Source organism: Pecten maximus, chromosome 11 (assembly GCF_902652985.1).
Source record: "Pecten maximus chromosome 11, xPecMax1.1, whole genome shotgun sequence".
In the NCBI taxonomy this organism is placed as follows: Eukaryota; Metazoa; Mollusca; class Bivalvia; order Pectinida; family Pectinidae; genus Pecten; species Pecten maximus.
The window spans coordinates 22,781,122-22,809,080 of NC_047025.1; the positions used below are offsets into that span (position 1 = coordinate 22,781,122).

General features: G+C 34.6%; 1 protein-coding gene across 2 annotated transcripts; it reads left to right on the plus strand.

Annotated features, from left to right (window-relative positions):
* Positions 1-68: 68 nt before the first annotated feature.
* Positions 69-27,487, plus strand: LOC117337851 (diacylglycerol O-acyltransferase 1-like). 2 transcript variants are annotated; one of them, XM_033898979.1, is made up of 16 exons: positions 69-189; positions 3,330-3,417; positions 7,204-7,244; positions 7,459-7,544; positions 16,381-16,433; positions 17,811-17,913; positions 18,226-18,366; positions 19,898-19,963; positions 20,166-20,269; positions 21,019-21,057; positions 21,749-21,835; positions 22,068-22,180; positions 22,349-22,414; positions 23,552-23,639; positions 23,962-24,024; positions 24,334-27,487. In XM_033898979.1, exons 1-16 carry the CDS (start codon positions 86-88, stop codon positions 24,496-24,498), a joined length of 1,407 nt encoding a protein of 468 aa, XP_033754870.1. In that variant the 5' UTR covers positions 69-85; the 3' UTR covers positions 24,499-27,487. The 2 variants fall into 2 exon arrangements, with proteins under 2 accessions (XP_033754870.1, XP_033754869.1); XM_033898978.1 differs by lacking the exon at positions 69-189 and adding an exon at positions 216-1,226.
* Positions 27,488-27,959: the final 472 nt, after the last annotated feature.

The following is a 27,959-nucleotide window of genomic DNA, read 5'->3' on the forward strand; positions in this document are numbered from 1 at the left end:
AAACATTTATAATTATAATGTTTTTTGTTTATTTTTGAATGATTGAAGCGATTTGTTTACAGGTTCTTTTACTTCCGGGAACAAGATGGCAAGTCCAAAGACGAGAATGCGTCGAACAATAAGTTGTAATCATGTAGAAGACATGAATAAAAATGAAGTTAAAGAAAGATCGAACCAATCAGATAAACCGTGAGTTTATTTTTCATGTTTGTTCCTCTAATCTATGTATAAAGTGTCTACAGAACAACGTGCTATTACCGTGTGAGTTCATGCGTGTTCCACGTGATTATAGCATGACGTTTAGTCGTGTTTTGGAATTGTAAGTCTAATGCTGACGTTTCATTGGCTAGCCGTTCTGTAAATGAGATTGAAGTGTTTACATATCCAAGTACAGGTGGTGCAAGTAAGAGGTCAAAGGAGACTCGGATTGAAGATACTCACAGTTGATTGCATTTGAGTCTACCTGAACCTATACTACGACCCCCTATACTACCTGTTTCCGAAATCGCATGAGCCAGAAGCATGCTGTAATGTTTTGCACGGACCGGCCTATTTACGTTCCCGGTACAATGCCGCATATATAAACGTTTGCTTCTTTGACAGAGCTCAGTGTGACAATGGACTGTGGTACTACAACAGTCAATTTTTGTGCATCTGATACAACACTGAAAATTTAATTCTGGATTTCAAGTTTAGTGTGTGTATAGGGACTTGTCCTGGTGGTAATCAGTGACATTGCTGTACATATTTTGTTTTGAATATATTTTACAAACCAAAATGTTGATTGAAGGAGTTTTAGATGAGGCTATTTCAGATGAGGCTTCTGTAGGCACAGATTCTGGGCACTCTGAAGCCATTGGTAATACAACTCATTTCAGAAAATCCAATGGCAGTAATGTAAATCAGAAATTAAGTAATGAAAAGACTGAACTGATCTTTTCAAAAAAGGACAAGCATTCTGAATCAGAAAATGACACTGAGGAAACTGAGTGTTGTAGTAAATGTCAGTTAAATCAAAGAAAGACTAGGCCAAGAAAACATTCTAGTGATTCTGCGTATTCAGATGTCAGCACATGTAGTGAACAGAGTGGTAAAGATGAACTAACTGGTAAAGGAACTTTATATTCACCATCTAAGTTGAGGCGGTTTATGCCAATATGGTTATCGGAAATACTTGACGAACCTGAATATACTATGGAATCTAAAGATAAAACGGAGAAAGATCAGTAAGTACATCTTATGCTTAAGTAAGTACAGAACTTTTTTTTACATTAAGCTATAAGGAAACATATAGGATAAGGGTTGATGCACTAAAGCTTAAACGTGAATGCATCATTTTTCTCGGACACATTTGTTTAAGTATACAATATAGTGCCAAATAGAAAATGTTACATGTGCATTTACTTTCCAATTAACATACATGTATCTGATTCGATAAATCATTTAGGTGAGATTTATCGTTTTTATTTTGCTACAGTAACTGTCGTGAATAAATACTAAACATACACTAAATAAGGTTCTTCTTTATTATTTGGGGGCTCCGTCAATATTGACGATAACATCATTTGGGTCCTGATGCAGGGGGATGAAAAAGTGGTTATTGATACTGCATTATTTTTTTTTGTTGTTATACAAATACAACTGACATCAGAAGTATTTAAAAAGTACAAGATTTTGAGAAAAAAATGTATTTCCATTTTCAAGCTGATGCAGCAGAATGGTATTGATTAATATGTTTGGCTGGAATATTGTTCTGTTGTTTAGTGAGTTGTTTTCAGCTGTAATCAATGAGTTGAACTAGTACTGGTGGTAGGGTTTATCGTTTTAAAAACAGACTAGACATTTTTGAAAAAGGAGGCTCCAAATATTAATGTACTAGATTATGACCTTTTATCAGATTGGGAACTCCCAAGGAAAATTCAGACTGTCTCAATTTTGCGAGACAACTTAAATTTGTATTTTAGAATATATGTTATTATGATTAAGTTTTGCATATATAAAACATAGAAAATTAGATTTTGGTATATTTGATTGATAACTGCCCCTTTTGCTTATAAAAAGCAATTATTGTTAGAACATTTTTTTTTTTAATTTTCACCAATTTCATAAAATCAAAATTTGCTGTTGTTCAAACAGAAGCTGTATGTAATTAGTGAAAGAGGTACAGTTATCAATAAAATAAACCAAAATCCTAAAATTTGATGTTGTTTCGTAAAATGGAGACCGTCTTGACTTTCTGGGAGAGTTTCCAAACTATTTATATATTGTGCAGTGAATGTGATATTGCATCAGTGAATAACTGTCAAAGTGCACAAATATCTGACTTGATAGGATATCGATGTTCATCCTTAATTAGATTTCAGGATATGCGTGATTTCCAGTGCTTCCTGTTTAGACAGAGGATGTGCCCCGATACAGTAAATATGTTAAAAACAGGCCACTGGTATTACTTACAAACCTACTGGTGAATGTTTTTAATATTTGGCTGTTATATATTGTTTAACAGATTGGGCACATGTTGATTTATTGCTATTATTGCTATACATATATATCACTATGGTAGCTATTTATTGCTATACCAAACTGATGAAAAACATGATAAAAATGTATGCACACAAAACCAACACCTGAAACTTGCTTGGGATGTTTATAAACATTTGATTATGATGCAATCAATTTAGAATCAAAGCAATTAGGCTAATAGTACAATTATTTACCTAATTATCAATATCACTATTGATAGAAGCTATAGGTAATAAATTGACATATTCCTGACCTGTTAAATGTAAGATTTTTTTCTTTTAGAATTATGTTTGATATATGAATTTAGATGCAGTTAATATATCATAATGGGATTAATTTTCAGAACTCTTAGCTTGGGTACAATTTAAATGTTACTATATACTATTTTAAGTAAAAGTTGTAGTGCATATAGCTGTCACTCTGATTTCCACTGACTTTTGAAATAATTTATCTTCTGCTCAGTAAGATAAAAGTAATAATAATGAAATTGATGATGTGTTACAATTTGATGCCCTATAGCTTTATATACTTTTTGTAGATTTTCCTGTATACACTTTGCACATTTGTGTACAATTTCATTGACTCATGCAGGGCTTATATTTTAAGTCACTACATATATTGGATCTTTCTGTACATTTGTCGATAATTAAAAGTAAAGGTTTTGCTAATGTTTCTACCTGATCACTAATAGAAGAGTTAAAGATGGAATTTTACAAAAAATATATGTAACATTAATTTGATAAGTGGTTAATCTGCAAATTGATTTGTATTTTTGGGTAAAAACATGCTTTGAATTACCTCCACAGAATCCACAGACATGCTGACTCTCTATTTAGTACGGCCAGTGGCTTCACCAACTATCGGGGTCTACTTAACCTATGTATTCTACTGCTGGTAAGTTAACATTACTGCTATAATTAATCTAGAAAATCCACTTGGTTCATTTTTTCATTTACAGTTTCATTTTCAACTTCAATACTGCAACATTTGATCCATTTTAAGAGTTGGTAGAGAACATAAATGGCAAATTGTATGGATGAGGGGAAAGATCTATCCACATGTATGGCTGAAAGGAAAATTTTACTTCATGTATGACAGAAAAATTGTACCTTCAGATATATCCATGGTTAGTGGGAAAACTGTGGGAAATTGTACCCTAGCTCAGATAGGGTAACAGGAAACTTGTACCTTCAGATATATCCATGATGAGTGGGAAATTGTACCCTCAGATCTATATCTATGGTGAGTGGGTAATTGTAACCTCAGATCTATATCTATGGTGAGTGGGTAATTGTACCCTCATATCTATATCTATGGTGAGTGGGTAATTGTAACCTAAGATCTATATCTATGGTGAGTGGGTAATTGTACCCTCAGATCTATATCTATGGTGAGTGGAAAATTGTACCCTCATATCTATATCTATGGAGTGTGGGAAATTGTACCCTCAGATCTATATGGTGAGTGGGTACCTGGTAATTGTACCCTCAGATCTATATCTATGGAGTGTGGGAAATTGTACCCTCAGATCTATATGGTGAGTGGGTACCTGGTAATTGTACCCTCAGATCTATATCTGTGGTGAGTGGGAAATTGTACCCTCAGAGATATCCATGGAGTGTGGGAAATTGTATCCTCAGATTTATATATCTATGTTGAGTGGGAAATCGACCCTAAGATATATCTATTGTGAGTGGGAAATTGAACCCTGAGATATCTCCATGGTGAGTGGGAAATTCTACCCTCAGATATATATCTATGGAGTGTGGGAAATTGTACCCTCAGAACTATATCTATAGTGAGTGGGAAATTGTAACCTCAGATATATTTTCGGTTAGTGGGAAATTGCAACCTCAGATATATCTTCGGTTAGTGGAAAATTGTACCCTCAGATTTATTGAATTTGGAGTTATAATAGCACATGTACAGTCCTCAAACTAATTAGGTTCTCATATAGAATTTTCCTTTCCATGATCACGGTCTGCATTTTATTTACCATGCTAGTCATGAAAATAATTTTCTGTCCACTCATCAGACCCTTCTGGCTTCATATAATTGTCTTCACTGCTACTCATGTGGATAGTGTATCTTTATGGTGAAGTTGTCCCACTACCTAAGTAAATTGTTTATATGTAGGAGTCTGACTCAGTCACATCAACTAGATGTTTTATGTATGGTGTGACTGTCCCACTACCTAGATAATGTTATATTTAGGGGTGTGACTGTCCCACTACCTAGATAATGTTATATTTAGGGGTCTGACTGTCCCACTACCTAGATAATGTTTTATTTAGGGGCCTGACTGTCCCACTACCTAGATAATGTTATATTTAGGGGTCTGACTGTCCCACTACCTAGATAATGTTTTATTTAGGGGTCTGACTGCCCCACTACCTAGATAATGTTATATTTAGGGGTCTGACTGTCCCACTACCTAGATAATATTATATTTAGGGGTCTGACTGTCCCACTACCTAGATAATGTTATATTTAGGGGTCTGACTGCCCCACTACCTAGATAATGTTTTATTTAGGGGTCTGACTGTCCCACTACCTAGATAATGTTATATTTAGGGGTCTGACTGTCCCACTACCTAGATAATGTTTTATTTAGGGGTCTGACTGTCCCACTACCTAGATAATGTTATATTTAGGGGTCTGACTGTCCCACTACCTAGATAATATTTTATTTAGGGGTCCGACTGTCCCACTACCTAGATAATGTTTTATTTAGGGGCCTGACTATCCCACTACCTAGATAATGTTATATTTAGGGGTCTGACTGTCCCACTACCTAGATAATGTTATATTTAGGGGTCTGACTGTCCCACTACCTAGATAATGTTTTATTTAGGGGTCTGACTGTCCCAATACCTAGATAATGTTTTATTTAGGGGTCTGACTGTCCCACTACCTAGATAATGTTATATTTAGGGGTCTGACTGCCCCACTACCTAGATAATGTTATATTTAGGGGTCTGACTGTCCCACTACCTAGATAATGTTTTATTTAGGGGTCTGACTGTCCCACTACCTAGATAATGTTATATTTAGGGGTCTGACTGTCCCACTACCTAGATAATGTTATATTTAGGGGTCTGACTGTCCCACTACCTAGATAATGTTATATTTAGGGGTCTGACTGCCCCACTACCTAGATAATGTTATATTTAGGGGTCTGACTGTCCCACTACCTAGATAATGTTTTATTTAGGGGTCTGACTGTCCCACTACCTAGATAATGTTATATTTAGGGGTCTGACTGTCCCACTACCTAGATAATGTTATATTTAGGGGCCTGAATGTCCCACTACCTAGATAATGTTGTATTTAGGAGTCTGACTGCCCCACTACCTAGATAATGTTATATTTAGGGGTCTGACTGTCCCACTACCTAGATAGTGTTATATTTAAGGGTCTGACTGTCCCACTACCTAGATAATGTTTTATTTAGGGGTCTGACTGTCCCACTACCTAGATAATGTTATATTTAGGGGCCTGACTGTCCCACTACCTAGATAATGTTATATTTAGGGGTCTGACTGTCCCACTACCTAGATAATGTTTTAAAGGTCTATACAAAATTATCATTATTTGTATTACTGTTACTGTTACTGTTACTGTTACCATACTATATTGTGTTACTATTATAGTAGTCAGCATTTATACATATATATCTGGAGCAAGGTTAGGTCCTGTATAAAAGATTATAATACACTTATACAATAGTCATGTACATATACCTAACTACCAAGGTAAAGTTCCCTGTGTATATATACATACATCTACCTACTGGTATGTACAGCTAGCTATATAGAGGAACTGTCAGCTTAACACTACTCTACTTACTAATAAAACAAATGCTTTATTTAATGTAAAATCTTTGAACCAAGTCGGTTATTAAGGAAAATTGTTAAACTGTTACAATTGACGTTAATTTTAATTGGTTATATAATATTATATTTTGTCAATAACACAGTGTTGCTGACAGTATCTATAAAGTTTGGTTTTGTATTGACATTGACATTGAACTCCTGGCCAACATTCAAGTTATTCTAAATCTTGTTGAACTTGAAATAAAACCAGTATCACCAGCTGCTGTCATACTTGGGGTAGTGCCAACCCTCGTTGGGTTAATGTACTTGTCACCAAGATAGTGTCCTTGAACTAAACGTTTAAAAGCACCTGTACATACAGAAAGTATTTGTTTTAGTTACAGGTATCCCCAAGTTTTATATGTAATCATATAACTATTTGAAATTAAACCTAAGAGTTTGTTTTATTAGATGTAGTTATTATAAAGACATTCATAAATTCAGCTGTCTTTGCATGTGTGAAGATTGATGTGAAGTCAATTTGTATACAAAATGTAAGTGATACCTTTCCCTAGATAAATGACTGATCAATGAGAGGTTGTCTGTAGATTGATCAGACTTTCTTAAGTAAACCCGTATGAGACCTGTATAGTAAGAATTGTGTTCCGTGGGACCTGTATAGTAAGAATTGTGTTCCGTAGGACCTGTATAGTAAGAATTGTGTTCCGTAGGACCTGTATAGTGAGAATTGTGTTCCGTGGGACCTGTATAGTAAGAATTGTGTTCCGTAGGACCTGTATAGTGAGAATTTTGTTCCATTAGTTATCCTTTATATTGTATGATCGATATTTACATTTGTTTACAGGTTTTGGCAAACACAAGACTCTTCTTGGAAAACATTTTAAAGTAAGATTACTGACAGTCAGTCGTAAGCTCATAATGTTTCATCGTAATTGTTCTCATTGAAATAATACAGAGTACAGAGAAAATCTCTCAACTTCGTATTTCATCATTTAAATATCTAATGATATAAAATATAACTAAGTAAAGGAATCACAATATCGGCCATGCTAGATTGGTACATGTATTTATATAATTTGTTTGTTGACATCTTTAACAGATACGGGATCCTGATCGACCCTCTAAAAGTCATACAGTTGTTTCTGTCTCAGCCCTACAGCTGGCCCAACATCTGCCTTGTCCTAGGTACGTCAATGTCTATATCAATTGTCATGTCACTGGTACCCAGAAAAGTACTAATTTCCTCGTGGAATGCCTAATAATTAGGCATTCCCGATTATATTAGGCATTCCACGAGGAGATTAGGTACAAAATGAGGAAATTAGAACTTCCACGAGGATTTTAGGCCTAACTGAGGAATTTAGGCATTTCGTGAGGAGATTAGGTATAAACCATGAGGAAATTAGGCATAACATTTTTAAACGTACCGGTGTGATCATGTCACGCACCAACGCCCACACAGCGTGGGGTAGCCTTAGGCGAGTGCCGATCAGCCAGTGTTTACCTGTGTTCTGGTCTGACATGGTCACTCTGTCAGTAGGCCTATTATACGTGTAGCTTGATGTTTAGTGTAAAGTCATCACATTTATGTCATCACATTTATGTAACAGTGTCTTATTTTATGTTTCAGGTATCAACAGCAGTCGGAAAGAAATTCAAGTGTATTATTAAACATTAAAATTCAATCTAAAAAACGATCGTGTTCAATTTTTTTCTAGTTTGTTTGCATGTTTCATCACCCGGCGGTCATTACGTAAAATTAAAGATTATAGAGCTTAAGTGGCTTCAACACGGCCCTGTATTTAATTGATTTTGTCATTGAAATATATCATAGCACTCGAAAATGATTCACCTTTGAAGCGATCATTTTGGCCATACGATGCTACGGTCGTAGATTTATGTTGTTTTAATGTTTACCGAAGGCCGCCCTAGAAAAAAAATGAGAATAATCATAGACATCAACTCCTTCCACATTGATTACTCCGTAAATAAGGTGTTGTTTAATCGTTTTGTTTCAATATTGCAGCGTTATGATACCGTATAGATTCCGAAGTAAATTGTTTGTTTACACGCATCAACTTCACGTTCCGAGTCTCAGAGAGCCATGCGGTAATCGATAGATCCCGATAGATGGCGCTTAACAAGAAAAGGTAACTCTAAAGTCATACTTCACGGAACATATGTTTTACTGTACTGTACATACTTCAGGAATAAGAATAAAAACAGAAAATTCAAATACAAATCGTTTGACTTTTTGTTGTTGTGTCCGACCGGACATGTCAACGATCGCATCAAGCCTATACGGGTAAGTTATTGTGTATGTGATTGTATTATATTTGCTTTTCAGAAATTGGACGTATGCGGTACTGCACATACAGACATTCAGAAATTAGTGTCGTTTTATGACCGACACACTTCGATACATGTCCGGGTTATGTCATTGTGCTTGTGTATATGTTTATCTATATTTAATTGCTTAAAAACAATAATAAAATGTGCGTTGTTTTTGTTATTTTATATATAGACAAATACTATTGGTCGAGACCAAATATTATTGAATTAACAAATTAATGAATATGACTGATGTTAAAAAACTAATGAAAATGTGTATTTTTATCAGATTAATTAACAACATGATTCGTCCTCCTTGATAAATAAGAATGAAAATAATTTGTTGAGAAACAGTGCCCTGTATCAACTACGAACACTACTTTAATTGTATATATTATATTGTAAATATGTTTTTCTCTATACATCATGTCAATATGTGAAAAGAGAATAAAATGAATTTGAAATTTAAAAAAAAATTGTTATTATGAGCGACTGGGCATGTCAGGTATACAGGTAAGAGAATTCATGATCACTGTTCTCCGGCAGGCTGACGACGACCATCTGTCAGAAATTGTCCGTCCGTCGTCCAGAGCTACGTTATCGCAGGTAAGTGTGTGTTATTCAAAGGACATACATATGTAATACACGATTCAATATTTTGTCAATCACCAATTAATGTATATTAGTTATGTGTTTACAATTTCTTACTATAAATCATTACTATAAAAAGGAACGCGGCATCATTTTTTTTCTAAAATAATTTGCGATTTTATTCGCAAATTGGTATTCAAATAAACATACCAACAATGAATCAGGTCTGGATACTGGTTTGCGAGTAAAGACGATACACACGTACAGTAAACTAACGCATTATCTGCTTTTAGTCATGAAGGACACTTAATTCATTCAAAAGGTAAAACATATATTGTAGATTAATTATGATGTACAATAGACTAAATATCTCCAGAATGAAAAATCGGTGTTGGAACTTACAATGTACTTCTACAGAAACATATTTTCATCCCGTTTTTAACATGTCATGGTCTCATGGATTGCCGACGATTAAATGGCTGAGAAAGATTCATGTAAAGGTGATTTCCAAAAATTATAACATTATTGATAGTTTGCGTACAGGTACATATCATAGTTACTTATTAAAACAGAGACATATATAGATGTTTATCGTGCAAATGCCACCGCAATGTCGGAATACACCCACCATATATATTTTCGCTGTATACGGCAGTGACGGAAAACAGTTGTATTTTGGAATCTTAGCACGTGCGTAAGTTCGACTGAGCTACTTGAAAGTGAAACTACGTTTAAAAGGCGAACATATTTCAATCATTTTTGACACCATTTCACTTCAAAATGATGACTTTTGATGATTATTTTGATGACTGCTGTAGGATAAATAGAATACATGGTCAGTGTCTTAAAATATCAGCTGTATTTTTGGCTCGGGACAGAAAGACAAAAGTGGTCTTTATTTACCCTCGCCAAAATACAGCTTATATTTTAAGACACTGACCATGTATTCTGTATGTACATAAGTCTCTGATTAAAACCATAGTTTTAACTTGGTTGTTTTTATGATGAAAAAGTATAGGCCTACAATTAAGTTGACCGTGACTAATTACGATTAAAACTAAAACTTATTAAACTCGCAACAATTAAAGTGTATGTGTTTTTGTGTGTGTGGTTTTTTTTTTAATTGTATACATATCGTGAAGTGATTGGGATCCGTGAGATTTTACGTTTCATTGATGTGTCGTAAGTGATGTCTTCTCTTAAAACCGGACTAAAATGATATACAAACATGTTCGGAGAATTACGTAAATACCAGGTGTGAAATAACGGCTCACAAACTCGTCACACACCTGTCACTGCACCACAGGTGTCCGTGATTTTTGGCGGTTTAATCGGCACGTGCTAATAATTGCTTGTTAGTACGTACACGGAGCTTGAAGGAAATGCATATATTGTTCAAATCAAACAGATATATATTTTTTAATTCAGTGAGTTTCGAAGATTTGCCTATAGAATAATTAACCTTAATTGGCTCCTTCATATACCCAAAACTGAGAAATGACAATATTTTATTCTCATAAACATATAAAGTTTAGAGAATTACATTTGTATATACATACAAAATTTGTACAGGACATATGATATAATACATCGATACATTTGTTAAGCAAGAGATTATGTTAAATATTGTTGAGTCGTATACTTGTTTCTTTAATTGATTTCACAAGTGATTTCAATTCATCGTCTACTACAAAATTAAAAAGTGTATTAAATTTTAATGACAAGGTATTTCATAATAGTATCTAAATACATATTTTTTTCTGTTTAATGCTATTTGATGATACAATTTAATAGGTAATGGAATTCGTCTCCTATTTCATTCAGGTTACGAAGACTACAGATTCTATTTTCTCTTAGGATGTTATTCCATCTTCTGTATTCGATTGGTAATTAAATGTTACAAATTCGAAATTTACAATAGGAATAGGCTAGCTTAGAAGGGAGGTCAAGTAGATATGTTGAAAAATTACTCTCGCTGTTTTGGCAAGAAAGAATTTAAGTTCTTCAACATTTTTTTCACATCATGTTTGAAATTAATTTCAAACTTCTATTATGAATGTATTGTCACAGTAAAACTTATAAAGTTCGAACCATAAATGGCCATTCTGAATTTCTCTTCTGTGTCAATTGAACAATGTATTTTTATATATACCATCCGAAGGATATTATGTAAGTCATTACATGTTATAAACGGCCCGTTATAATAGAACATTATTCAAATGTTTGACAAGTTATAAACAACCCGTTAAAACGGGAAATTATTCAAATTTTACATGTTATATATGACCCGTTATAATAGAAAATTAGAAAGATGTTAATGTTATATACGGCCCGTTATAATAGAAAATTATGTCTCTGGTTTCGGTAGCACTTGTTATTAACTTATATATATATTACTCGCAAATATAACTAAAAAATTAATCAGCACTTGCATGATTTTTTTTGTCTAATTCGCATTGATTGCAGGTATAAGTTGGATGCTTCCATGATATTTATATAATTACAGGCTAAAGATCACGATAAATTGAACAATCAGTTGGATATTTAAACAATATTTTATCTATTTGTATATGCAGTTGGATATTTAAACAATATTTTATCTATTTGTATATACATGTATATAAAAACACATTGTGCAATTGACACAGAAGAGAAATTCAAGCATGAGCTCCACTATGGTGCGAACTCTATAAGTTTTACTGTGACAATACATGCATGATATATAGAATATAATTATAAAAAAAAATAATCTAGTTCAGAAAATACCACCAAATTCCAAAATAATATCTGTTCCATTGAAAGGACATCGGATTTACTATATGACTAAGTCTGTTCGACACATATATGTAGGAGGTGTGGCGGGGTATAGCAGTTAAGTATGGGGTTTCAATACAGCCCCGATATTAATGTTGAGTGTGATAAAGTTATTTCTTTTATAATTCTTATAAACGGATATAGGAGAGAAATACGTTTGAAGTTATTTCTTTTATAATTCTTATAAACGAACTTGTGGAGGGAAATGTGAATATTATTTATAATTCTTATATAACGGACAAACATGTAGTTTTTAAATTTTGGCAGTTAAATCATCAGTGACCAAATCAGTGACAGTAACCGATACGTCAAGGTACGGCGCCACAGGACACTCACTAGGTGGTACTGGTACATACTGTAATTGATCGGCATATTTCAAAATCATGTGGCGTGCGAACACCTCGCGGGACACTCACCTTGCATTTAACTTCGCCTGTACAATCAAAATCAAATTTTGCATGTTATAGGTTCTATGTTCATCTGCATGATACAGAAAATATAATCTTAAAATATCACTTACCGAATTGCAGGGCGTGCAAAAAACCTCATAGGACATTAGGTGGACCGCTAATTTCTCAATGCCTACTGAGTACGAATTCAGTACGGAATTATGGCTAACTCGTACCCTTTCCAACCCGTACCCAAACAAACTCGTACCCAAAATTGGCGGAATCGCACCCAACGTTGGCGGAATCGTACTTAAAATTGGCGGGCTCGTACCCAGGGAAATTGGCGAAGTCGTACCCATCTTACAAAATTAATTTAAATGAAAATGACGTCCTTTTAATGAAAAATTGTATAGAATTAAATACATATATCGGTGTCCAGTGACTTTTGCACGCCCAGGAATTCGTTAATTAATATGTTTAGAGTATTCTTTTTCTGTAACATACAAATTGTACTTCTATCTAACATCGTGCGACATTTCATTGCAATCGGACGAATGTATATCGATGTATTTTGTGAATCCAGCCTTCGGTGATCACTTCACTGTCCGTGGGATATGTTAATTACAGAATTTCAAATCTGAAACCTGAAATACAATACTTACAAAATCTTATTATTTCATCATGACCATGAATACATACATACAGTTTCCAAGTGATCAATAAATGCATTAATATTGAATATAACAATCATTGAGACAAGTGATCATCTGACACGACAGATCATCTATCCGTGACTCCGCCCACCTGCGGTGTAGTCTAATTGGATTAGTTTATATAACTTTGGCGCCTGTCTAGCTGTCAACTAACCCGCGTCTCCGCCTACTTGTGTTCATTGGAAGACGGTGACAGGTGACGAAATCTGTCAATAGGCGGAGTCACGTAACTAGCAAATTAGGTGTCGTGCTGTTTGTCCCACATCATCAGTTTGCTTATGTCTTTTCTAATATAAAAAGAATATCCTGTTGATACCAGAAACATAAAAAATAACGTTAGTTTAATACCGAATGTAATATTCTCCATCTTGTACTGCTGCAACAACACGTGTACAAAAATGACCGTTTGTTGCCCGAGTGAAACTACGTAATACGTACGATTGGCGTTTTGAAATATTAGGTTGTGCATTTTCAATTTTTTTCACATTTCGTGAAGAGAGGTCGGCCCTGAAAAGGGCCGTTTTCAGAGGTACTGGTCGTTTACTGTCGGGACAATGCGGTAGGGTAAATTTTATCTAGATCCCAAGAAGATGCTTCTAATCACACTGGTATCAGCCCAATAAGGTCGGATACAAAATAAAATCAGCGGCATTTTTATGTTAGATATTAGGAACTTAAGATTTTTAATTGCTCTGTCCGTGGTTACACAAATGTAGGAGTATGGTATGTCCCTGCATGTACAAATGGCACGAAATATCATCATTTATTTCAGTAAATATTAATCGACCTTTTTTATTATTTAATACGGATCTCGTGTCATGATTCACAATTTGTTTACAGGCTCTAACTTTGAAATACTGCAATACAATTTGACAGGCTATATTTGTATTCGACATAAAAGGGTCTATGAAATAAATAATATATTGAATTAGTTGTGAAGTCGTCATTTTTAACGTGCGGACTCCCCTGTACATTTTTTTACGCTACATAAATGTTTTTTTTTACCGTACCGTACATCAAAGAAAAAAAAATAGCCGTACATAAGTGTTATCCGTGTTCATTTTACGGAAAATGGTTTTGCTAGTGCGCGGTTTTAGTTTACACTGCAATAGCATGTACGACACGTGTTTTCATTACACACACATCATTTTATTTGCCGGTTTCTATTAAAAAGGACAACAACAAAAACAAACAAAAAATTGGTCGTTGTTCATTTTGTCAGATTGAAATCATAGCTGGCTGGTTTCATGTACATACGTGTAGTGTATGTTTCTACATAGATCGTATGTACCTAAAATAACGAGATACATGCTGGAATAGATAAAAACATTTTTATTATCAAACAAACTTTAATATTCTTTATTATTTTAATTGAAAAAGAAGGGTACGGGTTCGCCAGTTTTTGCGGGTACGTCTTCGCCAAAATTTGGGTACGGGTTTGTGGGTAACGTTACGACTTTGAATTGGTACTAGTTAACTATCTCCCTTTCTGAAAAGCAAATGTAACTCTATGCTGCATACAATAATTCATGCATACACAAAAACTTACCTCTATAGTCTTGATGCGATCGTTGACATGTCCGGTCGGACAAAATAACAACAAGTAAATTCATTTGAATTTTGTTTTTATTCTAGAAAATCTAATTCCTGAAGTATGAAGTATGACATTAGAGTTAACTTTCCTTGTTAAGCGCCATCTGTCGATCCGGTGATAAACATATACACAAGCACAATGACATAACCCGGACATGTATCGAAGTGTGTCGGTCATAAAACGACACTAATTTCTGAATGTCTGTATGTGCAGTACCGCATACGTCCAATTTCTGAAAAGCAAATATAATACAATCACATACACAATAACTTACCTGTATAGGCTTGATGCGATCGTTGACATGTCCGGTCGGACACAATAACAAAAAGTCAAACGATTTGTATTTGAATTTTCTGTTTTTATTCTAATTCCTGAAGTATGTACAGTACAGTAAAACATATGTTCCGTGAAGTATGACTTTAGAGTTACCTTTTCTTGTTAAGCGCCATCTATCGGGATCTATCGATTACCGCATGGCTCTCTGAGACTCGGAACGTGAAGTTGATGCGTGTAAACAAACAATTTACTTCGGAATCTATACGGTATCATAACGCTGCAATATTGAAACAAAACGATTAAACAACACCTTATTTACGGAGTAATCAATGTGGAAGGAGTTGATGTCTATGATTATTCTCATTTTTTTTTCTAGGGCGGCCTTCGGTAAACATTAAAACAACATAAATCTACGACCGTAGCATCGTATGGCCAAAATGATCGCTTCAAAGGTGAATCATTTTCGAGTGCTATGATATATTTCAATGACAAAATCAATTAAATACAGGGCCGTGTTGAAGCCACTTAAGCTATAATCTTTAATTTTACGTAATGACCGCCGGGTGATGAAACATGCAAACAAACTAGAAAAAAATTGAACACGTTCGTTTTTTAGATTGAATTTTAATGTTTAATAATACACTTGAATTTCTTTCCGACTGCTGTTGATACCTGAAACATAAAATAAGACACTGTTACATAAATGTGATGACATAAATGTGATGACTTTACACTAAACATCAAGCTACACGTATAATAGGCCTACTGACAGAGTGACCATGTCAGACCAGAACACAGGTAAACACTGGCTGATCGGCACTCGCCTAAGGCTACCCCACGCTGCGTGGGCGTTGGTGCGTGACATGATCACACCGGTACGTTTAAAAATGTTATGCCTAATTTCCTCATGGTTTATACCTAATCTCCTCACGAAATGCCTAAATTCCTCAGTTAGGCCTAAAATCCTCGTGGAAGTTCTAATTTCCTCATTTTGTACCTAATCTCCTCGTGGAATGCCTAATATAATCGGGAATGCCTAATTATTAGGCATTCCACGAGGAAATTAGTACTTTTCTGGGTACCAGTGTGTCAGTACATAGTATTATTGTGAGTATCTGCTATTTAAAAGGACTTGTTCATCACTCTACAGTTATTTTTTATCTTGGCATCATTTATTCATAAAAAAACATGATAGTAGATTATAAACAAAATCTAGGAGTAATATAAGCATTGTTTAATTAGGAAATATTTGGAAATCTAAACATTACACGTCCATGTCTGTTGATAGATATAACTGAATGTTCTATTTGTAGGTGCTGGGATCTTCACATTGGTGGCCTTCTACACAGAATCCTTGCTGGCCAAGGTAATCACAAGTGATGCATATATAATATATATATATAACATGCTGACCTTCGCCTGTCTACCTGGTACTTCTGATATCAGTGATCAAGTGTGGTTTTATAATGGTCTTATAGTTCACCTCAGGTGACTCTGTCTACCTGTACTATCGGGTAACCTTCACCCCACCAGGTATACTTAACAATATATACCTTGGCCTGATAGCTATACCATGTATGGGTAGTCGCATGACTAACATGTAGTTATCAACAGGACGTGACTTCCAGATATGGCCACTAGCTTTCTCTTATCAGTTGTACATAATAGCAAAGATCTGTAAATATATTTTTCAATTTTCAAGGAAAAGGGAACATTAATTACCGATATGAATGGACTTCTATTTCAAGATTCAAGTATTTGCTTCCCTAATACCTTGTGTCTGTGTAAAGACTAATTAGTTAGTTACTGGTTTACTGCCAACATGACTCTGTCCACGGCTTGGCTTCGTCTCACCGACTGTAGTCGGTGTTTTTTCAGCATAGGAAAGACATGATTATATCCTATACCTACATGTACATGTATCGGGCTGAATTGGCAGCACATGCAGGTTGTAAAAATAATCTAATAAATTGGTTAAGGCTAGTCCTAAAGGCCTTTTTGTAATCCATAAGAAATCCAGATTTGGATTAAGCAATGGTTTGGAAAGCCATACCAAATTAAAATAAAATGTTGGCATGCTCACATATCTAAATTATGTAATCTTATCTGGCTAATCCTTGAACACAGATGTTATCTTGGACACTTAGCTGTCTCAGATCACCGGTAGGTACTGTGTACTATAACAGATCACCGGTAGGTACCGAGTACTATAACAGATCAACGGTAGGTACTGTGTACTATAACGGTGCACGTACCAATAGCAGAGAGTAATGTCCAGTCTCTTAGACCAGATAAATAATTGTGTGTACACAATATAATTGTTAATGTTCAGACTAAGAATATGTTATGATTACACACAATGGTAAAGAATTGCAATGGAAAATATCAGTAGCATATATATTACAATATATATTACATGTAATATTATTAATAAAAAATAAATAACTCATTGTAACGTCATAAGTCAAATGAACCTGTGAGTAGGTGCAGTGCTGTATGGCATCAACTTTTGCATTTAAATGAACTTTTCCATTAACCCATAGGCCAACACTTACAGTAGTCACAATAATTGTATGAAATATGCTTGGGTGATAGATTTTTGACTTTGTTTGAATTAATGATCTTATCTATTTTGAAGGTCACAGGTCAAATGTGTTTCATTTTCAATATTAGAAAAAAACTGATGTGTTATATTAACAGGAATATGTGTGATATTTACAGGAGTCTGTGTTGTATTTGACAGGGGTATGTGTCTGAGAAGTTTGGTTTCCTTGTAAATGCCATCAATCTAAGTCTGCTACTGATCATCCCAGCTGGTGTGATACTTTACCTACATCCATTCCCAGGTATGCCTGTAACCATGGTTACCATGTGAGATTTCTGGTAGACTATAACTAGCTATGTCTGACAGTGTCCTTTGTTACCATGATATTAATGCTAGACCATTCATATATACCTGGTACATCTGTGTCCATGGTAACCATGGGATACCATTAGAAGACCATATCTAAGGCACAGGTATGTGCATTTGTTTCTGCATTAGACCATGTAAGAAAGGGGTTAGTGTTAAGTTTCTTTAAAAAAATTTTTTTTCTTTCAGAATCTGATTTTCATGTTTGATGTTGTTCCTTGTGACATGAATCTTGTTTATTCTGCAGCATTTTCCTGCATGACTTGTGGGATATATACTGTGTCGTTCCTCAAACTTGTGTCCTACGCCAGTGTTAATAAATGGTGTCGCCAGAAAAAGGGGGAGACAAAGAAAATGAGACGTAGCAGGTCTATTTCAGAAAGTCCAAGTAAGTTTTCAATAACATATCGTATCCATATGACACCAACTTGACCCATATTAGATCCTAAAGTGTGTTTAGCCCACATAACATAATTCTTGTTTTTGGCAATGCATATTTTAGATTTGTAGATTGAAAATGAAAAATAGTTTTTGTACATTTATTAATATATACTTTTCTGACATGCTCTAGACTCTTTCTGTACAGTTATTATGACAGTGATAGATGTAAGTAATAATCTACACCAAGGCTGTGATACTGGGGTAAAAATCTGTGTCAACACCAAGGCTGTGACACTGGGGTAAAAATCTGTGTCTACACCAAGACTGTGACACTGGGGTAAAAATCTGTGTCTACACCAAGACTGTGACACTGGGGTAAAAATCTGTCAACACCAAGGCTGTGATACTGGGGTAAAAATCTATGTCTACCCCAAGGCTGTGACACTGGGGTAAAAATCTGTTTCTACACCAAGGCTATGACAGTCGGATAAAAATCTATGTCTACACCAAGACTGTGACACTGGGGTAAAAATCTATGTCTACCCCAAGGCTGTGATACTGGGGTAAAAATCTGTGTCTACACCAAGGCTATGACACTCGGGTAAAAATCTGTGTCTACATCAAGGCTGTGACACTGGGGTAAAAATCTATGTCTACCCCAAGGCTGTGATACTGGGGTAAAAATCTGTGTCTACACCAAGGCTGTGATACTGGGGTAAAAATCTATGTCTACCCCAAGGCTGTGACACTGGGGTAAAAATCTATGTCTACCCCAAGGCTGTGACACTGGGGTAAAAATCTGTGTCAACACCAAGGCTATGACAGTCGGATAAAAATCTATGTCTACACCAAGACTGTGACACTGGGGTAAAAATCTGTGTCTACACCAAGGCTGTGATACTGGGGTAAAAATCTATGTCTACCCCAAGGCTGTGACACTGGGGTAAAAATCTATGTCTACCCCAAGGCTGTGATACTGGGGTAAAAATCTGTGTCTACACCAAGGCTGTGATACTGGGGTAAAAATCTATGTCTACCCCAAGGCTGTGACACTGGGGTAAAAATCTATGTCTACCCCAAGGCTGTGACACTGGGGTAAAAATCTGTGTCAACACCAAGGCTATGACAGTCGGATAAAAATCTATGTCTACACCAAGACTGTGACACTGGGGTAAAAATCTATGTCTACCCCAAGGCTGTGACACTGGGGTAAAAATCTGTTTCTACATCAAGGCTGTGATATATATATACTGGGGTAAAAATCTGTGTCTACACCAAGGCTATGACACTCGGGTAAAAATATGTGTCTACATCAAGGCTGTGACACTGGGATCCAAGGCTGTGACACTTGGGGTAAAAATCTGTGTCTACATCAAGGCTGTGACAGTCGGATAAAAATCTATGTCTACACCAAGACTGTGACACTGGGATCCAAGGCTGTGACACTTGGGGTAAAAATCTGGGTCTACATCAAGGAAATACAGTGCCTTGCTTGGTGTAACCTGTATATTGATAACAACATTTTGTTTGGTCTACAGAGAATGGTGTCAATGGACAGGTAGCTACAATCATCATATCCTACCCTGACAACCTCACACAGAGTGGTAAGTCCCATTAGGTAATCCGCTAAAATCAAAGATGAACGTAAATCTCAGTGTCATAGACATGTGGCATACTAATCGCTTATTATGTATACAAAAGAAACCTCTTCTATGTAAAACAGAATACTTTCTTATACTTTACAATAGAGCTTTAATAAAAATGTCTGTGTTTAGTAAATATTAAATGGCTTGATTTTTGCTACAGATTTGTGGTACTTCATGGTGGCCCCTACTTTGTGTTATGAACTGAACTTTCCTCGTTCTCTGAGAATCAGGAAACGCTTTCTCATCAAAAGAATAGTGGAAATGGTAAGCTTCTACTCTTGAGCTCTATATTTTAACTTCTCAAAAACTAAAAAACTTATTTTAAAAGTAAACATGCAAGAACATTGCATTGTGTTTTCCATCAAGGACATATACGTCTGGACACTAACTTTATCCCCATTAGTATGCAGTACAGTAATATAGGCTTTCTTTACCTACAGGATTAAGTTTCATTTTACACCTGTCTTAAATGAAAAAGATAAATTCTTATCTAGTAGTTTAAAGCATGATTGAACACACCTGATAAGGATTATCATTCTTATAATTGGTTACCCTATTTAGATTATGTTTATATTTGCAGTACCCGAAATTAACAAGTCAGCTGATCTTGCTGATAAAGCTCTTTATTTACAGTGTTACATTACTGACATGATTATTTTCCACTTTAAAGCGGAATTCCGCTTTTTGTAAAATTTCTATGTTCACTTCTGCCCCTTGTAATCCCGATGGGGGAGGTCCCTCAGACCCCCCTTTCAGCTTTTTTTCCCCTATGCAATCATGTCTGCATTTAATCAACTATTTTGTTTACTATATATGTTATAATAAGAAACTATAATTGTGTAATGTTATTAAGTACAAAAATATATTTATTATTCATGACCTAGATTTTCTGATATTTGGCGTATGTTTTGTCATGATTTCCGTTGGATTTTTATTTGCGGTGTTAGTATTTTAAACAACGGCATTATCTGTTCATATGTTGATAATCAACTTACTTGCTATTTCTTTTGCAGCTATTTTTGTCACAGTTGATACTTGGCTTAATCCAACAGGTAAAGATAAAACATCTATTATTATAATTGATATAGTAGACTTATAAAGGATTCCCTTTTCATATGATATGAATCAAATTATCCAAAAAGTTATTTTTGCAATCTTCATTTACAACAAGAATTTCTCTAGCTGATATGAAATCCAATATTGGCAGTGTTTGATTACATGCCTCATTCTTGTGACATTACCATGGAAACAATGATAAACTATAATCCTGATGATGAGTGATATCACTGATAATGGTTATATGTGATAGGTGTTATGACACCGAGATAAAACAATATGCTGATTTTCAAGCGATATGTGAGAAACACTTCTCTGATGCTAGGGTCTTAAATACAAAATTATTATCTTGCACCATGCCATATACAGAGTTAAGGCCCTTTGTTTTTTGCCTCTTAAAAAGGTTGTCGGAGATTGGAGACAAAATATTGCTTGCAATTTTTTCTATTGTTTTAAAAATGAGTGAAATCAATGGTAAAGTATAGAACTGTTACATTATCAAAGCAAACTTTCAAGTAGAAAACCAGCCTCACCCTACCAATATGTTTCTGAAGTTTTCTGTCAATATATATATATATAACTGTTTGTAAGTGGAAAAATCATGGAATATTTAAAAAGTCAGGACAACGATATTGTTTTATTGGATTGATGTGAAGTAATTATATATAAATTTTGTGTATGTTACAGTGGATTGTGCCTACAGTACAGAACTCGATGAGACCACTACAGGACTTGGAGCTGTCTCGGGTCCTAGAAAGACTACTTAAACTGGCGGTATGTACATAAACTTTTAACACAAAATTAATTTTTGTTTTCTACACCTTCAAGTTGACTTCTTCATAACTGTCTGGAAGAACCACAATTGTTCAGGTCTTTTATGTGACAAGAAACAAATTTGTTTTTTAAGGAAATGATTGACTGTATAGTTGATTATGAGAACATTTGGAAGTTTATCAAATTGATTATAAAAACATGATCATACAGATATTTGGCTTTTATTTTGTAGGTGCCTAACCATCTGATATGGTTGATATTTTTCTACTGGGGCTTCCATTCCTGTCTAAATGTGTCTGCGGAGCTGTTGAAGTTTGGCGACCGTGAATTCTACAAAGACTGGTGGTAAGTTGTTGTGGCTGAGATACATTTCTATACATTTGGTCAAGAGTTTCGCCATTAACATATTTTGAGAATTCTTGATTTCATAATGTTAAAAGAAATATACAAGTGTGTTAACATTATTAGATAAAAAGTTCTAAAAACAGTGTAGAGTATAATTATGTGTTACAGGAATGCAGAGTCTGTGACCGAGTTCTGGCAGACATGGAACGTTCCTGTACATCGCTGGTGTGTCAGGTAAAACAGCAACTGTCTGCTAGCAAATGTCTCTCTCCACTGCCAAATATAAAATGTTCACTTCTATCTTATGTCTACTAGTAAACATTTCCTCTCCATTTCTATAATGATCTTTTACATCTCAAGTCCACTGCTGAAGATCTTTGTCCACTACTAAACACCACCTCTTCACTGCTGAAGATCTTTGTCAACTACTACACACCTCCCTTCACTGCTGAAGATCTTCATCCTCTACTAAACACCTCTTAACTGCTGAAGATCTTTGTCCACTACTAAACACCTCCCTTCACTGCTGTAGATCTTTGTCCACTACTAAACACCTCTTAACTGCTGAAGATCTTTGTCCACTACTGGACACCTCCCTTCACTGCTGAAGATCTTTGTCCACTACTAAACACCTCCCTTCACTGCTGAAGATGTTTGTCCTCTACTAAACACCTCCTCTTCACTGCTGAAGATGTTTGTCCACTACTAAACATCTCCTCTTCACTGCTGAAGATCTTTGTCCTCTAATAAACACCTCCTCTTCACTCCTAAGGTCCTTCATCCACTACTAAACACCTCCTCTTCACTGCTGAAGATATTCGTCCACTACCAAACACCTCCTCTTCACTGCTGAAGATATTTGTCCACTACTAAACACCTCTTAAATGCTGAAGATCTTCGTCCACTACTAAATGTCTTGTGTCCATGTATAAGGCCTTGTGTCCACTACAGATACATATATGTGCACACTAACAAACACAGAGAGGTTAATTATAGATAGCTTGAACTCCTTAACCTGATTGTTGCGTAAGAAACAAATGGCTTCAAATTTAGTTATAGATAATTTTTATTAAGTGTTTCAAAAATCAGATTTTATCTGTCAGTCTTACAGAAGTTACTGCCACATTTGTTTGTTCAGTTTATGATTAACCTTATTTTATGTTGTTAATAATCTGTAACCAAAAGAAAAAAACTGGAATTATGTTCTTGGCTAACAAAAAGTGCCCAGTAATGAGTAATTGATAATAATGCATGACTGTCCGAGAAGCTGTGTGGAAACAGTGTTAGTAACAAGAGCTGAACAGTTTTTAATGGGGTATGTATGCTGTGACAGTTGTATGATATCTACATATTACTACGTTTGCCTTACAGACACTTGTACAAGCCCCTGGTGAAGAGAGGGTATTCTAAACAGCTAGCTTCCATTTTGGTTTTTGCAATGTCTGCTTTTTTTCATGAGGTAAACACAAAATTTCAGTTTTTCATTAAAATTTTAAAATTTAAAATAAATAAGAAATTGATAAAGAATTTTCCAATCTAACCCATATTTAAATAAAATATGGATTAATTTATAAGATGATAGCTATATGATATATAAAATTACATAGCTTTGCAGAAGAAAACAACATGTACATTTAGATAATATCATACCATATGTATGTTGTATTGTGTAAACATTAATTGTATATGAAGTAAAATAAAAAAATCAATAATAAATGTTGTGACTAATATGATGTTTAGTGTAATGCTTGTAATATTAATATTTGATGTGGTATTTACAGTACCTTGTTAGCGTTCCTCTGAGAATGTTCAGGATCTGGGCTTTCATGGCCATGTTGGGGCAGGTAAGTTTCCCTTATTGAGTTTGAGAAAAGAGTTGTTTTTCTGATTAACTAGATAATGAAATTTTACATATTAAAACTAAAGCTCAATCAAAAATTATAGAAAACATTGTCTTATGAGTAAATATTATATTGTAATAATTCATATTGAAAAAATATTGACATACATTGGGTAAATGTTGTAACTGTTAAAATATCTACACTAATTTGTGTAGCAGCAGATCTAGAGGCAATCTCATTAAAATCATAATTATCTTAAATCAGATTGCAGCAAAGGCATCCATTTTCTACAAACATTTTTTACCTTTGCAGGTTCCCTTGGCACAGTTTGTAAATAAATACATTCATGGGAAGTATGCCAACATGGTGGTGTGGCTGTCGCTAATCCTTGGTCAGCCTATCGCCATTTTCTGCTATGTCCACGATTACTACATGATAAACTTTGCCCCAGTGGCAAACCAGACAGTTACAGTGTAACTGGGCTATAGAAAGATTGATGTCAAAATACACAAATAGTCATTTTACTTTATTAATCCTTGTGTGTATTGAAGCTGATTCTGTTACTGTATGATGAAAGAACTGTTGTTTAGGAAATGCCAGACAACCAAAGGCCTAGCTGTGTCGGATGAATGCTGAATATGTGATGATACACCTGTTTTTTACCGATTGTGTGACAATCTTTATTAGTGTGTGTCTGATGAATTCCATTTTCGATACTCCAGGTGTTTTGTTCACTTTCACTCTCAGCACCCCTGGTGAAATCGAAGGCAAAATTTGACTTATTTGATTGGTGCCTGGAAAAGGTTCAAACCAATCACTAAGCTGATGCATTTTGAAGAGTAGATGAGTGTCAACTCTGTTTTATCCACAAGATGGTGGTGACTGAGCCTTTGATTTTATTATGACGTATTCCTGGGTTGCAAAGAGCGAAACTGAACGTTGACATATTCCAAGGTTGCAAAGAACGAAACTGAACTTAATAACATATTCCAGGGTTGCAAAGAGCGAAAGTGAATTTGATGACATATTCAAGGTTTGCAAAGAGCGAATCCAGGTTTACAAGGAGCGAAAATGAACATACGCCCTGGAGAATCGAGGATAGATGAAATCTTTATGCATGTTATTATGATAATTACAATGGTACAACTGCTGTTTATTGATTGTGGATGTGAGAAAACCAGAGGCATAACTTATTAAGCGTGTCTGACAAATGCTGATCTAAAGTTACTTACATAGTTATTCAACTGCTGATCTCAGACTTCCGCGTTTAGTGTGTAATCCCATGCCATAGATCATGACATTAAATCATTTGTAGTCACTAAGAGTAAGTTGGTAATATTTCGCTAGAACACCAAAGTTACATGTGACAAAATCTTGTAGGTTTCTTTACAAGGATATGCTGGTATCTATCCATTGTAAGTGTATTTTATGACAATCAAAAGACATTGGGAAACATTCAGAGACCTCAAGTACCGAAATATTACTTAAAACTCCCCAGATCCATATCACAGTATTGGAGGTATTATTTTTATGTTAATTAAAAGTTGAAAACTCCTGTTTATTAGGAAATATCAATCTGATTTAAATACATCTCTTCAATACGCCTATGCTTAGGCATATTGAAGAGTTGATTTTAATCAGATTCTAATAAATATATGCACAAAAGTCACTGATCAGAAATTGGTTAGGCCTCTTTGTTTAGTTTTCTTTGGTTCATGTCATAATTTAGAGACTATTTTGTACGATACTCAGGTTGGGGAACAAATTTTCTTTTCTTTGTATAATTAATGATGTTCCTGTCTCTGCTTTTCTTTTCCATAGAAAATATTATATTTTGCTGATTTTTGTATACCATTTAGTATTTATCATTGTACTCTGTAACAGTGTGTATGTGATTTGATTCAAATGTTTTAACTTTTCAATATATAATTACATGTATAATACAATTTATAAATATATAATATATATACATTTAATGTTATGAAGCATGTTGTAGTCAAGGATACTGCCTCCTGGGGCCTGTTTGTTTATGCAAACAAACTGGTTTGTATTATTTCAGGCATAAATCTTGACGGACCTGTAGATATTAATACGGGTCTTGAAAGTCTTTTGTCAAGGCTCATCAAAAAGCAAAATAAAATCACAAGGGCCATCATTATTTCATTAAGAAATAACGCGGTCCAAACCTTTTGTGTCGTGATAAACAAAATCGGCTCGGGTAACTGAGAATAATTTACATCAACAAACTGGATGTATGATTACAAAGAATGCAATTTGTCTTACATAATTGTACTAGGTGTGGAGATTACTGTTACTAAATATAGAAATTTGTTTCCTTGTGATAACTCCCGTAATCACCTAGCTGAGTTTCCTCTGGCCCTGACACATTGTCCTACACCAAACATGGTGTCAGGGCCAGAAGAAACTTGTGCTAATAATCACCCAATTTTCTGCGCAGGTGACGCATCTACTTCCATGGAATTCTTGTTGTATTGATGTAGAACAAGGTTTGTACAGGAATTTAACTGCTAAATTCAATGCCTTATTAAAGGTTTTTTTTTCAATATTATGTCTTCTGTATCACTATTGTTAAATCGTTCCAACAGCAATGGTATAGTATTTTTAGAGATTTTTATTCTTAGCTCTTTTTTCAAACTAAGGATGATACATTTAATAAGGACCTTTTTCATCAAGTTGAGGTGTTTTTTTGAAGTCCAGCGCCCTTGTTTTTAAGGCATTTAAAAGGTTTGTATGAACATCATAATAGATTTGACCAGGTCATTGTCTACCATAAAACTATATACACAAAAACTGTAGTATAATTATTTTGTTGTTAACTATTACATGTATCTATAATTCTACTTAAAACTTGTGTAAATAATTGTTTTTAAACTCACTGTGATATGTCTTCACTGTCTTGTAATATACAATTCAAAGCTCTGAACAGATGGTGATGATCTTGTTTGCTAGACAATAAGTAAATCAAATGATAATTCTTGTAAGCAAACTCAAAATGTTGCCTGTCATGTTGCCACTTTGATTGGGGTTGAAGGTAAACACAGAGCTACTCTGTCAATAGATTTTACATTCCGTTGGTATAAACTGTTTGCCTCATCAATTTGTATAGGCATGAAATGTTGTACGGTTGATTATACAGTGTATATGCATCTCTGAAGGGTTTTGTAAACCCCCCAAATTTTGTTGAAGTTTTGTCATTTCAGCTTGAATTGTACATACTTTTAGATATATTAGTTAAATTTATGTATATACACACAAAAATTACTAGTAAAAGCTGAAATATTTTTGTACAAAGGTGCTATTTTTAATAATAATGCTGTTTGGTAGGTAACTCTACAAAAATGGTGTGACAAATATTTTCACCATGACCTATATAATAATTAGTACAGGCTTCTGTTGGCTGTGTGTTTTGGTGTAATTTCAATAAACAATATTGAATTAAACATTCTACTGAGGCTTTGTTGTTATTCATGATCTGTTATTGACTGAAGGTCAGATGGTAGTCAGTTAAACAGATTTGTTCAATATGCTGCTTAAAAATCATAACTTTTATCATTTTGTATAATTTAGTCACAGTAACAAATGCGACCAATTGTTAGATATTAGGCCAAAACAAAGAGATCTTTGGACAAGATTAAAAAACGGGCAATTATACAAATAACAATAACTCTTTCAAAAAATATTGAATCATGATATACGTTATATACAACAATTATTAGATGAATGTGGTATTAGCTATGTGTGGAATATCCAGTATATCCAGGAATTAGATACTTCTTGGATAAAGTCATATGTAAAACAAACACTCCATGATCAGTTTATACAGCAGTGGGATAATGATGTATTTAATTCTTCTAAGTCTGGTTGTTACAGAATTTTTAAAAACAAATTTGGTTTTGAATGCTATCTAGACGTTCTTA